The sequence below is a fragment of the Dipteris shenzhenensis genome, chromosome 2 (assembly GCF_047967505.1).
Source record: "Dipteris shenzhenensis isolate YYH24624 ecotype China chromosome 2, Dip_SZ_1.0, whole genome shotgun sequence".
NCBI classification, from domain to species: Eukaryota; Viridiplantae; Streptophyta; class Polypodiopsida; order Gleicheniales; family Dipteridaceae; genus Dipteris; species Dipteris shenzhenensis.
The window spans coordinates 25228885-25246398 of NC_141597.1; the positions used below are offsets into that span (position 1 = coordinate 25228885).

A 17514-nucleotide genomic window follows, 5' to 3' on the forward strand; every position below is an offset into this window, starting at 1 on the left:
TCGGGGTCTTTTTCAGCTTGATCTATATGAAAAAAGATCCCATCTTGCATTATCAGTTAGCACTCTCACAGCTGCGATGCAGAATGCGGAGTTATGGCATGCCAGGATGGGAACATGAGCTATGGCAGCTTAATGACACTTCAGAGGCATGATATGGTTGATGCATTACCTCCTTTGGAGTCGCCTCCTCCTAATGCATGTGAAGGTTGCATTCTTGGCAAAATGCATTCTTCCCTTCAAGAAGGATGGTGCAGTGAAAGCTACAAGAAAATTGCAGCTTATTCACAGTAATGTTTGCGATCCCATGAGGACACCTGCTTTTGGGGGTTATCTCTATTTTGTTACATTCATAGATGACTTTACCAACTACACTTGGGTCTATGGTCTCAAGGCAAAATCAGAAGTGTTTATCCATTTCAAACACTTTGTGGCTATGGTTGAGAATGAGACAGGACTCAAGGTGCAGACACTTCGCACAGATCGAGGGGGGAAATATATGTCTCATGAATTTGAGACATTTCTGAAATAAAAAGACATTATGCATCAGCTTACAGTGAGGCTTACACCTCAACGGAATGGCAAAGCTGAGCGGAAGAATCGCACCGCCATGGAAATGGATAGATGCATGCTCACAAGTAAGAAGTTGCCTCACAGGTTTTGGCTGGAAGGCCTCCTGTGTGCCAACTATATTTTAAATCGGGTGTTAGAAATGACCCAACAGAGGGTGTTAGTAATGCCCAGGAGCTCACACCGTGCGGTGTGGGGTGTGGAATCACAAACTTCTTTACTTAATGTGCATAAAATAGATGTGCAGACTCATCAATAGACAATGAACCAACCAGATAGAGAAACCACCAAAATATATATTTCCGTCCACAACTATGAACACAATCCAAAAGACACAGATCCGAAGTCCCACCAATGATGTGGTCCTCTGATCTTACCACAAGGTCCTTCTCCTATCTGCTGGCTATCTCTAGACTTGAGCCTGCGTGCTCCACCTCGAGCGTAAGTAGACTTCCCGTCCAAAGATCTCAACACCTTGCTGCCCTAGTTGACAGCCTAGGCTCAGCCCCAAGTGAGCTCAGTCTGCAGCCACTCTGGCCCTGCTTTGCCTCCTGGATGTAGGCCCAAAGATCAGGCTTCTGCTGCTCCTGCTGCTCCTCTGTCTGCTGACTTGCTGGATGCTGAAATGAGGCAAGAGCCTCTGCATTTATAGGCCCCAAGGCATGGCAAAAATACCGACCAGTCTGTCCCAATCTGGCCGACTGGACAGACCAGGTTGGCTGGCCCAACCAACCTGGTTCGCTCAGCCCAACCAGCCCTTTAAGGGCTCCAAAACCGGGGCCTTTTGCCCCACACTTCTAGGGCCTTTGGCCCTCCAATCAAGGCAGGGGCCCAGCCTATATAAGGCATGCCTACTGCCCACTGACAGCTCCAATTTGCTGCTCCACCAGGCCTGCTGGTTCTGCCCTCTGCCAGGCTCTTCTCAGCCACGTGTCCTGTGCCGTACTTCCCTGTACATCCTGCTGTCCTGACCCGCCTGTACCACGCCATCATCAGGGTCTGTTGCAGGCCCTTCACCTGCCCACTACCATCGCCATATGGCTTGCCATGCTGACGCCATCTGCAGGTCGCAATCCTGTGAGGTGCTGCCCATGTGGCAGCCCCCTCTCTTTCTTCTCTCTTGGGCACATCCTGCCCTAGGTCCAAAGGAAGACACACGATAGAAAAGCCCTAAATTTTTGGGTTAGGGTTGCTGCAAAATTAGGGTTTGCAGACCCTCCCCCACACACTCCTCATTTGGGGGCTTACAGATGGGGAGGTGACCTTTCCAACATCGGGCTCCTACAAAGGCTTTGAAGACAATCACTCCCTATGAGGCATGGCATGGGAGAAAGCCTTCAGTGGACCATTTCAGAGTTTTTGGTTGTGTAGCATTATGCCCACGTGCCTATGGAGTTCAGACACAAGTTGTCAGATAAGGCACTAAAATGCATTTTTGTGGGATATAGTTCACAAAGCAAAGGCTATCGTCTCTACAATCCTACTACATGCAAGATTTTTGTTAGTAGAGATGTCATATTCTCTGAAAATTCTGCACATACAAATGCTGAATTTCAAATTCCGGCCTCTTCAGATGATGTGTTTGAGGGGATGCTTCCTATAGCATTTGGTTCCCCCGCTAAAACTCAGAATTTACAGCAACCTCCGCCAGCTCCACAAGTACAGCTTCAGCCCCTAGCTGGATTGGTACAACCTTAGGGTGTTGATGAAGTTGTCAGGCAAGAAATTCAAGAGATAAATGCAGCCAAAACAGTCCCGCATTGGTTGCTTCAGACTCTCAGGGAGAGTAGGCTTGAAGCTCCATTGCCTGGCAGAACTCGTAGTGCAATAAGGCACATGGGGGGAGCTCATTCAGTTGAATCAGCTTATGCAGGTACTCTTCCTGATGAGGAGCCGAAAGAGGCATGATGTCGAAGTTCAACTTGTCCGTATAATGTTGGATGCGAAAACATAAGTTTTTGATCCTGGTGTTGCACAAGAAGGTAGTTCCATTTGCGAGTTCAATCTGATAGTCCATGGGACTAGGACGGGTGGTCAACCGAAGTTTGTCGACCATAGAACTAGCTAGGAAGTTATGAGAGCAACCATTGTCGATGAGGATAGTGACCGTTGTTCCACGAATCGATCCTTGGACACAAAGTACTTGAGTGGCCAGGGAAGGTTCGGGGTTGCTGACAAGGCTCATGTGGATGGTATTTGCCATTCGAACAGCTTTTCCTTTCTTGTCTTGTGCTGGGGTAGCATATTCTGTTTGGGAAGTGCTAGGTTCCATATTGGAATTTTGCTTTGGTCGCTTGGGACAATCGAACCATCTATGGTCGCTTGTACAGATGGTACAAAGTTCTTTTGTGCTGGAGTTCTTCTTCTTGTCAGTGGCCGCACCTTTATGTTGGGGATGACAGTGATGACTTTGTGAAGAAGAAGAGGTGCAATCCTTGGAGGAGTGCTTATGTTGGAATCCAGCATACGATTTCTCTCCCATGGAGCCGGGGCTGAAGCTTACAATGCATGATACGGGTGAATCAATTGAAGTCACACTCTATAGTCAGGCTATTGGATGCCTCATTTATCTCTGCAATACACGACCTGATATTCAATTTTCAGTTTCTCACATGAGCAGGTATATGCACAGCCCAAAGATTATGCATTGGCAGGCTGTAAAACGCATCTTCCGTTACTTGCAAGGTACAAAGTCTTTTGGCTTGATGTTTCCTAGGGGGGGTGACTTGCACATGCATGCTTACCGTGACTCAAATTGGGCTGGAGACTATGGTACTAGGCAATCCACCAATGGGAATTGTTTCTTTCTAGGACATGCTTGCATTTCTTGGTTGAGCAAGAAATAGTCTACAGTGGCTACCTCCTCATGTGAAGCTGAGTACAGGGCAGCTTTCATAGCGACAGTTGAATGTGTTTGGCTGCGTCGTTTATTTGCTGATCTTCATCTTTCATTGGAGGGTCCTTCTCCGATTCTCACTGATAGAGTGCTATAGCGGTGGCAAAGAATCATGTGTTTCATGCTCGCATGAAGCACATTGAGGTTCACTATCACTATGTCAAAGAGAAGTTCCATGCAAGAGAGATCAGTATGATCTATGTGTCAACACATGACAATGTTGTAGACATCTTCACCAAAGCACTTCCACATGAAAAGTTTGAGGCATTTCGCAGTGCCCTGAACTTATCTCCTTTTAGTGATTGATCATTTCCTTGTACATGACATTGGCACTGCAGGGGCGTGTTGAAATTATTATTATAATTTAGCAGTGACCAATGTAATGTAATAAGTAGGTTAGGGGCGTTTTTCCCTCCTTTAGAGGTTTCTCCCCCTAACCACAGTTAGTTCACTAACTACGGTTAGTGAAGGATAAGGTTTTGTCACTTAGACAAAACCCATCCCACTTCTTGTATTAGTCACTTCTTCTATTGCAAGCACTACGTTCAGCTCTCTTGCTCTCACACTCTCTTTTCTAACATTTGCATCTATCTTTGTCAAATCTCAGCTTGAAAACTCCAGCCACTAGCTTTTTGATTCTAAACTTCAAATCTTCTAGCTCGATCTTTGTGTAAAGCGTAGTAAAACCATAGGTTTGAAGGAGAATAGGAGACTCTTTTTCCTGAATGCTTCGAGAGGAATTCAAAAAATTTACAACAAGAATCACTCCTACAAAACCCAGCTTGAGTGCGAGGGGACATCTGCCTCTTTTAATAAGTCCCTCCAAAGTTCATGGACACTAGGCAACATGGCTTTGAAGCAGTAGCTTAGCCATTTAGAGACATCCGTCAAAGTAGTCTCACAAGCAGCTGTAATAAATCTTAGCTTTTTGGAAGTTTTGTGAAACTTCCAAGCAACACAAAGAAAAGGGATACTGGATTGCAAAAAATCCCTGAAGACTTGCAAAAACTATGGTGTTTTGAGATCAAATCCTTTTGAGAAACTAAGGCAACAGTGTAAGTTTTGGCAGACGAGTTCAATTCTCTCAAAAGACATTCTAAGTAAAACTTTTTGCAAATAAAAACAAAGTTATTGGAACATTTGTCCATATAAGAAATGACAAATTTCCTATGGAATTTTCAAAGAAGAGTTTCATCTTCTTTAGAAAGATGGTTACTTTGTTTTGAGCAATTAACATAAGGGACTTCTTCTAGTTTCAAAGCAACTTTCTTCAACATCTTCCCTTTCCATTCTGATAAGATATTTTGAACTCCTAAACTTTCTTCTATTTGCAAAGCAAACTTTGAGATTCCCTTATCAATAGCTTTTAAAATCAATACCAACCACTGAAAGATGGAATAAATCAACAGTATTAGCTGACTGAGAATTTTTGACAGCGAGAAATCTGCATGTCAGCTGTACAGCTTTTATATAAACAGTGGAACTTTCTTCGGACAGGAAAGAAAGGCATGTCAATAAATAAATCCCCAGATAGATGTCCAACAAAATCTCATCAAGGGCACATCAGAGCATCTCTTCCGAACTTGAAGTGAGTTCTACGGTGCCCAAAGTGCAGAATGCGGAACTGATTGTGATTGAAAAACATATATTGTTGTTATAAACAGCATTCTCAGAGAAAATCAATTGGCTGCAGTACATAACCATGGTTAGCATATGTGCATCTTTGTTTTTCATCATTCTTAAAGTATAAACCACCATGACTAGCAGAAACCAGTATAACTTTTGCTCTGCATTATTTTGGGTGTCACTGAAGAGCATAAAGAGCAAACATACAACACTTTAAATGAATTAAAACAATAGAACCAGATGCACTCAGTGTTTCCAAGAACACCAGAAAGGTTTAAAACATTTACTGCAAGCAACACAGTATACCCAGATAGACAACAGAGATTGACAAAAATGCACCAACATACAGTCATAGCATGTACACAGGGAGTAAAAGAAAGCAGGGGGAGAGTCAAGGGAGATATTGGAAGGGGGAAGCAACAGCACCAAGAAACTACCTCTGTTCTCCCAGGCAATATTGGCTTTCCTGCCAATAATTCTGCTAAAATGCAACCAGTACTCCAAAGATCTACAGTGACTCCATACTCGGTTGCGCCCAATAAAAGCTCTGGAGGACGATACCAAAGCGTCACGACACGACTGGTCAAAGGCTGCTTTTGATCTGGATGAAAAATTGTGGCAAGACCAAAATCGGCAATCTTTAAAATGCCACCATTGTCAAGTAAAAGATTTGAGCCTTTTATATCCCGATGCAGGACATCTCTGCTGTGGCAATGATCAAGTCCTGAAAGAAGCTGGTGTAAATAGCATTTCACCTGCACATAAATGTGCTGAAGATTATTCCTTCGATAAGCCTCTCATAAAAAATAAGGCCAGTCAAAAATATAAAAAACTGCAGAAGCAATGAGATAAATGCATGAGCAATTAAGAAAATTTTCGGAACCTGTGGTTCAGTGAACACAATGCCAGGGCAAGCTGCAAGACCTGCAAGGTCATGCTCCATGTATTCAAATATGAGATACAGACTGCAAGACATCCGTGATGTTACAAGGCCCTCTAGCTTCACAACATTAGGATGGTCAAGCCTACGCAACACAAGTATCTCGCGCGCCATAAACCTAACGCTTTCTGGCTCAAGATTATCAAAACGGACTTTCTTGAGTGCAACGATCTTTCCTGAATCAAGATCACGAGCCTTGTAAACATTACTGTATGTACCCTGCCCAATCTGTCCAAGCAAAAAAAATTGGGAATCAGCACCTTTGTTTTCTTGTTTTGGCAAAAGCATCTTTTACTAAGAGCAAATCAAGTTAGACTAGAATCGATTTGCTTTGTCCTGCAGTGGCCCAATCGCTAGTTTTAAAGTTCCTAGCTACAACCAGACTTCCAAATATGACAAACAGCCAAAACAGAAAAACCAACATGCAGCCTCCCAAAGATCAAAGGTGGACCACAGAAAAGAGACATACAGCAGTTGCATTCTAGAATCGATCATATAAAGGGCACATTGATGCTCACTCTTCAAAAGCACTGAAAGGAAAGGCTGCATACATTGGTACATGTCACTGGGTTCACATAAACCGGCAAATCGCATCACAAGCACTGATTCTCTGCATGTTCCACAACACTTTTGGACTAGCCATACTCCTAAGAACAAAGAATACCCATGTGGAAGCTACAGTCCTCTCCAGCCATAAATGCACGAGGGAGCTCAGTTCATTGTGTATTTTTCAATAACTTGTTGAAAAATTCATAGATTGCAAAGATAGTCACATCTCAGTAAAATTAGCTGAGTATATCTCAGAGCTTGAGATTCTAGATAAATGTTCCAGCTCACAGTGAAATCTGTGGTCCCCAGTTCACAAGGTTGACCTTTTCTCCTCACAATTATGTGCCTAAAAATCAACAAGAAGTTGCTGGCTGACGGCAGTCACATGTTTCAGGAAGCACCCCTAGGAGTGGTCTCCGGGTGTGAAAATTTCCTTAATCTTGGACCAGGTATCTTCCTTAGTCTTTCTTAGTCTTTGTTACAGGAAGATGTCCTCAGAATGAAAGAAAATTCTACAGTTCTAATTCCTTTAATTACCAGCTGTTCCCCTCTTTTTTTGTTTTGTTGGAATGCACTTCTTTGTTTCTGATTGAAGGGCTTGCCCATTTCATAGATCATTCAGCCAGTCTTTTCCCTTGAATTATACAAGGTGGAACAGCATTTGACCAACAACATAGAATAAAGTTCCAGACATTCCAATATATTGTGAATTCTTAGTCATATGATATAAAGTCAATAAAAAGGTTATAATTCATATTCAAACCTTTGAAGCTCAACATTTCTTTGTATGCTATGGTATAAATTTGGAGGCACTTAGTGCACTGCAAAACTAGATTATAAAACTAATTTTCTGTGAGATGAACAAAAGAACGATGACAGAGGAGGAAGGAGAAAGAAAAGAGAAAAATGGAAGAAGAGGGTTTAAGAGAGACATGAAACTAGCAAAGAGTGAAGAAGAAAAGTAAAGATAAGTTAGTAAGCAAATCTACAAGTATGTTCTCATCAGTACCCGAGCATAAGCTATCATCTGGTTTTCAAAAGATTCCAGAATCTCCTGGGTAGACTGAGTGCTTCTTCTTTTCTTTTCTTTTTTGACTGAGTGCTTATTAAGCTAATAACTTCCAACCCAATCAAAGGTTTTCCGAACAATAATTAAATGGATTATGTGAACAAAAACTCCAACAATAAATAGGGAGGAGGACAAGAAGAAGAGTCATTAACGTCCATGGAAGACCTAAAAGATCTATGGGACCAAAAAGTACTAAAAATTTCCTAGATAGAGTTGCATGAAGCAACTGCAATATTATATCTAGTTTCTACTGCTGGCATCATGTGGCTAAAACAACATGATTTAAAACTGAATCGCATCAGTTTCAGTCTGACAGTCTTTGGGTTTAGGCTTGAAGTCCCTCATAATTGCTCTCCCTTCTTTTTAGATAGCCCATTTCCCCTCCTTTCTAGCTTCCCTGACTTTGGTTAGTTCCGTAGCTTTGCTACTTCGGAGAAGAGGTAACAATTGTCCACTAGAGATCCCGCATGATATAAGGGGTAGGAGAAGGATTCAACCTTACCACTTACAAGTTGCAGATAGCTGTCAATTCTGTAATCCAACCTGTGACCAAGGCTACATGCCATGTCGCCATGTCCATGATATCATCGACACGTACCAGAAGTTCTTTCATGTGGGATCATCACCATTCTTGTTGGTCCCTTGAAAAAACTATGCAGGCTAGCTGGTGATAGGGATCTCTCTCTCTTTCTCTCAGCCTGCTGGTGATAGGGCTCTCTCTCTCTCTCTCTCTCTCTCTCTCTCTCTCTCATAGAGCACACACGATAGAGGTCCAGCCCATCGTTGCTCTACTCAGAGAAGACTTACCAACCCAAGGTGTCACCCTGGATATCGCCCACCGTATACAGAGATCCTAGAGACCACGCCCCCTACCACAACGAGAGACAGCTCCACAGCTACAGATACGCGACATCTTTGTGTCTTATCGCAGGGATACCAGGACTCCCGGATACGTCCAATCGGAGCTTTCGCACTACCTATTGGAGTCTCTTGCAAGCCTCAAAGAGTGTTTTTCAAGATTTGAGTTTATGAGATCATTAGCTTAGCTTAGCACTCAGCCAGGGCCTCAGCGGGCCCTTTGCTTCAGCCCATGGCAGCTTGTATGAGTTATTCTGCTGATTGTACTTTGTCTCATAGGCCCGTGAGGCCTCCCGAAGATGTTAATACAACCCTCTCTCTCTCTCTCTCTCTCTCTCTCTCTCTCTCTCTCTCTCAACAGAGAGAACCGACACGATGCCATCAAGAGAAGGATGCATAGACCATATGTGACACGGAGAGTGGCTAGAGCACACTATATTGAGGTCCGTCTTTCCTCAGAGAAGACCGCCAGAGACGGAGGTCGCTCTGGAAGTAGCTTAGTGGGTTCAGAGATCAAGAAGACCGCGCCCCCCGCCACAACCCAACCGACGTAAATTCGAGATATTTTCAACAACTCACCAGAGAACCACCACGGTGCCGGGCCTCAGCTTATGAGTCCCAGTTCTCAGTTTGCTTTGATTGTGCTTGAGCTTTCCAGCTCATCAGATCAGCATAGATTAGTAATCAGCAAGGGCCATAGCACGCCCATTGCTCCAACCCATTGAGGCTTGTATGAGTTTTCCTTTTGTGTACTTTGTTCCATAGGCCTGTAAGGCCTCCCGCAGACGTTAATACATCTTTCTTTCTTTCTTTTCTTTCTTTCTCTTTGAAAGGGACCCCGGAAGGGACATGTAAGGTAATGGAAGAGCTCAAAACAAAGAATGCCAACCTCAATAATCCCAACCTCAGGAAAGATATTGCAGCTATGCAGGCCACGATGCAAGGGAAGCACACTGAACTTAAAGAGCGAATCAGCAAGGGAGAAGTCAAAATGTTGGAATGGAAGAATGTGGTTAAGAAAGTACATCAGCCCCTAATAAGAGATCATATCGGATGCCCTTGAAGAGGACAAGAGACGGGACAGCAAATCCTTGAAAGTAGGCTTAGCAAAAGGGGATACCCCATGGCAGACACCAAAATCCTGTTCACCAAGATGGGCATCAACCTCACTTGTGAGGCAGCTTGGAGGGTGGGTAAGGCAAACGCACCAGCAAGACCATTGGTGGTGAGATTCGGGACAAAAGAGGACAGATCCACTCTTATGAGTATGAGGGCAACATTGAAGGGCACCAGGACCTTTCTAGATGATGATCTCGCCCTCCTACAACAGGAACATCGAAGGGAGGCAATGGTGAAAGTGATGGCAGCAAGACAGGAAGGGAAATGGGCTGCATATAGTGTCACGGGCATCCACAGCCCGTGGCCATGCTGGACTGCCACACAGGCAGCCAGCCCAGCAGCAGTCCACCCAAGCAGCCACGTCAGCAGCTGCCACATGGGACTGCCATGCAGTCAGCCAGCAAACACACAAGTCAGCAGCAGCGCAGGCAGATGCAGACACATCAGCAACAGGCGCAGGTGCGGTCACAGGCTGCCACATGGCAGCGATGATATCAGCATTGCCACATGGCAGGGTCGGCTGCCACATCATCAGGCCAGTAGATCAGGAGGGAGCCGGTCGGTCAGCATCAGCAGGGGTCGGCCCTGCTGGTCAGTATTTTGGGGCCCAAGGAGGGGGGGCCTATAAAAGCAGCCCCCTTGGCCCTCATCCTCCATTCCACTTCAGGCCTTCCGGCCCTCAGTTCAGCAGCAGCTAGGCCTCCCCACAGCAGCCCAGCAGGGTAGCCTCAGCCTCTCAGGGATCCAGTGAGAATTCACCTCCTCCAGTTAGTTTAGTTCTTTTCCAGTTTTGCAATGAGGGTTTCAGCCCCTCCACCCACCACCTCCTCTTTGTGCAGTGCACGAATGTGCGGGCTGTGCTACACTGGCTCCACCACCGAAAATCCTTGGGTCATGAGGGGTTATGGACGGAATACTTTGCACACGGGCAGGATTTCTTGGCTCTAATCCTAGCACAGACGTTTAATCGTGGAGCATGTCATGGCTTCCCTCTTGATTGGAGCACCACTACTATTGTACCAATACAAAAAGCAAGGGACCCTATGGACACGGGGACTACCGCAGACTCATGATAGGCCACACACTAGCCAAGGTATATGGATCGGTGCTAAAACGAGATCAGCTCATAAACTGAGGCACATGGACAGCGAGCACTGGGACGGGCTGGTTTTCGACGTGGCAGCATTCCACTCGTGACCACACCTTCACCTTACGGGCAGTCATTGAAGAGGCAAGATCTAGATCCCAAAAAGCTATGCTTGCTTCGTAGACTTTCAAAAGGCTTTTGACACAGTCCCACAAGCTCGCCTGATCTGGAGGCTTCGAGAGATGCAGATACAAGGAGTCATGATTTGGGGGGTGATGAGCTTATATGAGTCAGCCAAAGGGAGGTTGCGTGCACCTAGAGGTCTATGAGATTGGATTGAGAGCATATACCTTTGTAAGACTAGAATAAGTCCAATCATACAAATTTAGATTGGATTGAGAGCATGACCAAAGTGAAGCAAGGATGCCCCCTCTCTCCGCCACTCTTTGCGCTCTACATTGATGAGATCACGACGTTCATCGACCGCCTTCCTTGCTTGCAGAATTGATGATACAGATCTTGCTATACGGGGATGACATAGTTCTCATCTCTTCTGCAGTAGGCCTACAGTGACATCTTGAGAGATGTTTTCCAAGGAGAGAGACTTGACGATCAACCTTGGCAAGACCAAGGTTATGACCTTCAACACCTCACGAGCATTACTTCAGCAGCCCAGTTTCAAATACCGAGGAGAGCCAATGGAGATAGTATAGTCATATACCTATCTTGGGGCAATCGCAGGGCCTGTCTTCCTGATAACACACGCAGCTTGGGCATGACACACCGGGGAATGGGCCTAGCCTAGCTAAAGACTACCAAGGTTGGCATTAGAGTCATCTAGGCAAATAACTGAGAGTGGAGTCAGCACAGCCTGGTATGCACACATCTCCAAATGGTTTTTTACTCAGAGCATTCAAATGGATCGCCTCGCCCCCTTCAGTATAGTCTACTCCAAAACCCATAAGATGAGATAACCATATCATACGGTTGGACCTACTCCAACTATATACATCACGGACTTGGGGGGAGGACTAGGAGTTACCCATGAAGATCCGTTCGACCGTGACAACTTCCTGAGAGTTTCAGAGGAGGGACTAATCACTAGGCCCTAATATCTGGAGGACAAATGTTACCCATGTGTTGAAAGAACAAATGTGGGTCTCATCTCACCACTTGAGGGTCGAGGCAGGGAGGGCCGCATGCACACCTAGAGAGCAGCGGGTTTATAGGCTAAGCACATTGATAGCAGTGGACACAAAGGAGCACTTCCTATGCATTTGCCCAGCTTACTATGAGATCTAAGGACGGTACCATTGCTTCTTTCAGGAGGGACACAAGTTTGGACAACTCTCTCGTTTGATCCATTTCCACAACCAGGTGTGCATTGGCCTCTTTTTGATGGAAATGCGGCGACACAGAGAAACCCTACTACACCAAATCAAACAGCACTCGTCAAGGGCCTTAGAGAGCCCTTTGCTTCAGCCCATAGCGGCTTGTACGAGCTATTCTGCTGATTGTACTTTTGTCTCACAAGCCTGCAAGGCCTCCTAAAGACATAAATACAACTCTCTCTCTCTCTCTCTCTCTCTCTCTCTCTCTTCACAATGGCCGAGCGACGGATCATGATGGTTTATGCACTGAATTCATTGCATATCCTAACCTCAAAATTACCAAGGCTCTTCAATGAGGCAGTTTGTCTTGGCTTTCCACGCACCGGGACCCTTAACACCATCTCAACCATTCATAAGACAGGGGATCCCATGAACCTGGAAAACTACATGACCATCATGATTGGACATGTCATGTCCAAGATCTATGCATCAGTACTCGATACCGGGGTCAGTCGATTCGCAGAGATGCAAGGACTCGGAGCAGAGGGGAAGGTCGGCTTCCAACATGACCACGGGACCATGGATCACTTAGAAGTGTTATTGAGGAGGCCAAGGCACGAAAACAGAAAGCCTATTGTTGCTTTGTGGATTTCCGCAAAGCTTTCGATAAATCTCTCGCCTCTTCAAGCAGTTACACGAGCTAGGCTACGGCAGGAGATCATGTGGGGGTTGTTGTGGCGCTTTATGACAGAGTTCCAGGCAACATCCAAACAGGAGCTAGTTGGGCTCATGAGGTTATAGTAACTAGTGGGATCAAACAAGGGTGTCCTCTCTCACCAATCCCATTCCGTCTCTATATAGACGAGCTTGATGTTAGAATTTACCCAACAGAGGGTACACGCAGCAGAAGACTTATAGTAATGCCCAGGAGCTCACACAGTGTGCGGTGTGGGTGTGGAATCACAAACTTCTTTACTTATGTGCATTCAATAGATGTGCAGACTCATCAATAGACAATGAACCAACCAGATAGAGAAACCACCAAAATATATATTTCCATCCACAACTATGGACACAATACAAAAGAGACAGATCCAAAGTCCCACCAATGATGTGGTCCTCTGATCTTACCACAAGGTCCTTTTTCTATCTGCTGGCTATCTCTAGACTCGAGCCCGCGTGCTCCACCTCGAGCGTTAAGTAGACTTTTCGTCCAAAGATCTTAGCATTTCTTGCAGGTTCTATTTGCTAGGTCTTTTTGGAACCTTAGAAGTGAGTAGGTGCATTTGAGATTCAGCCCGTGTTTGGCTGAGATTCAAGCAGATTTGAGGACAGATTTGTGCACATTTGGTGCAATTTTTGTGAATTGAGCATTTTGCAAATATTTGGGGCTTTTCGTGGATTTGCCCCAATTTCAGCCCAATTTCACCAAGCTTCAGGACTTGAGAGAGCAATTGTTGGTTTTGGCTTGAGGGTCTCATGTGTGCCAACTATGTTTTGAATCGGGCTCCCACTAAGGCTTTGAAGACAAAGACTCCCTATGAAGTTTGGCATGGGAGAAAGCCTTTAGTGGAACATTTTCATGTCTTTCCCCCTAGCTACAGTTAGTGGTTAGGATAAGGCTTTGTCACTTAAACAAAACCTTCCCCCTTGTGTTTTCTCTCACCATCTCTATTCGAATTTGCTTCATGTGCTTTCTTTCATTCATTTTCTTTCACCTCTCTCTCTCTCTCTCTCTCTCATGCTATGCACACTAGGAGTGATTGAGACAGAGGAGCATTTTCTCTGTGTCTGCTCAGCCTACTATGAGATCCACGGACGATACCACTGTCTATATCAAGATGGGAGCGGCTTTGGCCTCCTATCACGACTGATCCACTTCCATGACCATGTCTGCATTGGGCTTTACATACTCGAGATGTGCCGACACAAGGAGACCCTACTACGAGTCCACAAAGCAACAGGAGGCAACCAAACCACGGGACACAGCGGCATGTCACAGATTTTTATGCATTTGAGTCAGCTCCAGGACACAACAGGGTGGATGAGGAGGAACTAGTTGGTATGCGAGAGTCTGGATTACCGTCGAGAGAGGGAGACGAGGGGTCACTCTGAACATAGCTCAACGGGTTCAGAGATCGAGGAGACCACGTCTCCCTCCACTACAACAACGTGAGATAGCCCAACAGACGCAGATCCGAGACATTTTCACCGCTCATAGACAAGCTTCCACAGTGCCGCGCTTCAGATTCTAAGTTCTAGCTCAAGCTCTCAGCCTACTCCAGATGGCAAATGATATGTGTTCTGTACTTGATTTTGCTTGAGCTATTGAGCTCTTTATTTCAGCATAGTACTTAGCAAGGGTCTTGGCGCGCCCTTTGCTCCAGCCCATTGTGGCCTCCCGCGGACGTTGATGTCCCTCCCTCCCTTCCCCCCCCCCTCTCCCCCCCCTTCTCTCTCTCTCTCTCTCTCTCTCTCTCTCTCTCTCTTTCTCTCTCTGTGTGGTCGGACAGCCACATATGGACTTTAAGTGATTCTCAAGAGATGGAGTCAAAGGAGGATTTTGCATTCAGATGCCCTGTGTACTACAAGCTAAAGGTCACGTTTCACATTCAGATGCCATGTGTACTAGGAGACCAAAGGTCGCTACTAGTGCCTGGTCTTGGATCCCTATCCAATTTCCTATCCTACCCAGACCAGAGATGCCTGGCGGCCTTCATCCATGAACAGGAGCAGTTGCTCAAAGCACGTAGGGATCACAACACACAGCCAAACCCCAATCGGAGTATGATCACTGAATTTTTCCAACAAGACCCACGGAGATGGCGGCCTCGAGGACCTGAGCCCGAGCTAGAGACACCCCAGACTCGTCGGTACACTGAGGCACAAATCACATTAGGGGACCTTCCCTCCATGCTCACCAGACCCGGGGACCAACCCACAGGAGTGACTGTGGCACTTGTTCATCGCCAAGAGACCACAGCGGACCACACATGTCAATAGTCGCCAACGACCTATCAGAGGCTATATGCCACCACATCAACTTCGCACATCGACGCCCCCCTCTCGGAGTTGATGCCCCTATTGGCTCCCACTCCGAGAACCCAAAGAGTTCGCTTTCTATGTATGGATGTCATAATGTTCAGGGCTTTGGGTTTTCATTTGTATTCATCATGGGTGTTGATGCCCACTTAGTGGCTCCACGCTCAACTCATTGTACCAAATTTATTTTGGTCTCATAGACCCTTTGGTCTTCCAAAAACTTTTAATAAAATCGAGAGAGAGAGAGAGAGAGAGAGAGAGAGAGAGAGGGAAGGCGGGGGGGCATGGGCATAGCTGCATTTTGTGACTGCACCCAACGCATACTTAATACAACGTTTCCTATGTGAATTTTCTTGAAAATTTTAGAGTTCAAATGCAATTTGTCTCATGCATTTTCTATTATGAGTTATAAATTTAGACTTCTACCTCAGCATATGGTGATGATCGAGCCTGGTCCTGCAACAACATGCCATGCTTACTGGAATTGACAAGGTGAGCACGCAATAACTTGTTAGCCTTCAATCTTTGTGACTAGACTATATAGTTCTGCCTTGTGTTTAGCATATCCTTACAATAACTCAGCGAAGTAACTAAGCATGCAACTGACTGCTTCTGTGCTGAATTATACTAGTCACAATGGATGTGAAACACGCTCTTCATCAGAGATGTAGTACAGTAAAGGGAGCTCTGTGACCTGAATATATTTAACTCCTGTGTGCAGCCCTAATAACATTCACCTAACATTGAACAATTCCACACTTTGATGAGCAAACTAGCGCACTCCGGGTAAATTTCACTCAGCAAGTAGGTACCTATTTAATATCGGTTAGCTATGGAAGAGCTCAAAAAATTTTGACACAACCAAGCTCCCCGATCATATACGATTCTTAAAATGTTCACACTTCTGATACAGATCCTTATTGGAATACCCAAAAGAACCAGAAGAACTAATGTTTACAGGCTCCCGCAAATGCCCGTAGACAGGCAACAAATTCAAAGTAACGTACTTTGTCCAGCTTCTCGAACGAGTCTGCTCGGCGTGGAAGCCATCCCTTGATTGCCTCTCCTGCAACTGCCGAGAGCCAGGCAGGCCAACCTGCCGCAACTTGCTCCCCTTCTATGTGTTTTGGAAGATTACTGAGCCTCGGCCTTTCTATCCGTACATTTCCTTTTTCCCTTCTTTTTGACGCAGCGGAGTGCGATATCTGGACGACGGCCAGATTCTCATTCTGCTGCACAAGTGCCTTTCTCTCCCTTTCTTTGTCCAGAGGGCCATCGACTGCTTGTATGATATCAAACTTGCCTGACGCATTGGAAAACCTAGCTGACGATTGACGGGAAGCTTTACCTTTAGGACTGGGAGTGGATTCATGAACGGCCGCGGGTTTGACACAAGCGCAGCCCATCGCTGTGCATTCTTTGCCTGACTCTACTCCTTGTGCTTCAGGGCGCTAATCTCAACCAATCGGAGAGCGATTCAACATCACCGTGATGATTCGCAGATCCAAGTAGCTCCTGGATGTGTGCCGAGCGATCCACATTGTCGATGCTAGCCTGCTAAGGGATGGACTGAGAGCGAAGAAAGAGGTTGGGAGTGCACCAAAGAACGGGAAGGAAGTGGAAGTTCAGTGGACACTAAGGTGATGCAGTGGTGGAGGGAAGGAAGAAGATGAAGGAGCTATGGAAGAAAGAGGGCGAAAAGACCTGGGAAGGACTGTGTGAGATCGCCATAGCCAGCCAGCGTGTTGGAGGCCCGGAAGACAAAGGTTGTTTTTGTTCTTGACGATGATGATGATGATGATGATGATGATATTAATTATGATGAGGATGCGGTTCATGATGAGGAGCATGTTGGGTATGTTGATGGTGGTGGTGGTAGTTGTTGTTGTTGATTATTTGTTTGTTTGTCTCCTTCTTGTTGTTGTTTTTTGTTTTCTTGTTGCCCTTGTTTCTCTTTCAGTTGTTGTTGCTGTTGTTGTTGTTGTTGTTATGAGTGTCTCTTGCTCCTCTTCCTTGTTGACCGATCTCATTGACTCTTCTTGAAAACACACAACAAACATGCCTTTCACAACTAGCACCTTAACGTGTTACAAGGGACATGGGCCGCATGCAGCCCACGACCACTAGGATTGCTAGTCGCTCTTCCAACCACCTAGTGCCAATGGCATTCAAAGGAAGGTCGTTGCCACATGGTAGGAAGTTATTTAGCTCTCAAGGTTAGCAAGGTGGGCCCACAAAGCATGGAGGGTCAAGAGCAATGCCACATGGCGATTACAGATCTAATAAGGGGAGCACGTTAGACAAGTGTTGTGCATCTATTTATGAGTTTGCAAAAGAACGCTTGGGTGGCAGCTTGTCATCATTGTTAAGCTAGGGACTAAGCCACGTGGCTTCTTTTCAATTGATTTATTTTTCAAGTATGTGGTAGAT

The 17514-nt window shown here is 45.6% G+C and overlaps 1 protein-coding gene across 1 annotated transcript in view; it reads right to left on the reverse strand.

Annotated features, from left to right (window-relative positions):
- The window catches only part of LOC147904533 (putative serine/threonine-protein kinase At1g54610), a 51899-nt gene extending 34952 nt beyond the window's left edge, over positions 1-16947 (reverse strand). The window contains exons 1-3 of the mRNA XM_087387083.1: positions 16092-16947; positions 5973-6257; positions 5527-5844 (exon numbers count right to left, since the gene is read on the reverse strand). Coding sequence (XP_087243209.1) covers positions 5527-5844; positions 5973-6257; positions 16092-16490 — 1002 coding nt within the window. The 5' untranslated portion in view covers positions 16491-16947. The remainder of the gene's footprint in view (positions 1-5526; positions 5845-5972; positions 6258-16091) is intronic.
- Between the last annotated feature and the right edge of the window lie 567 nt (positions 16948-17514).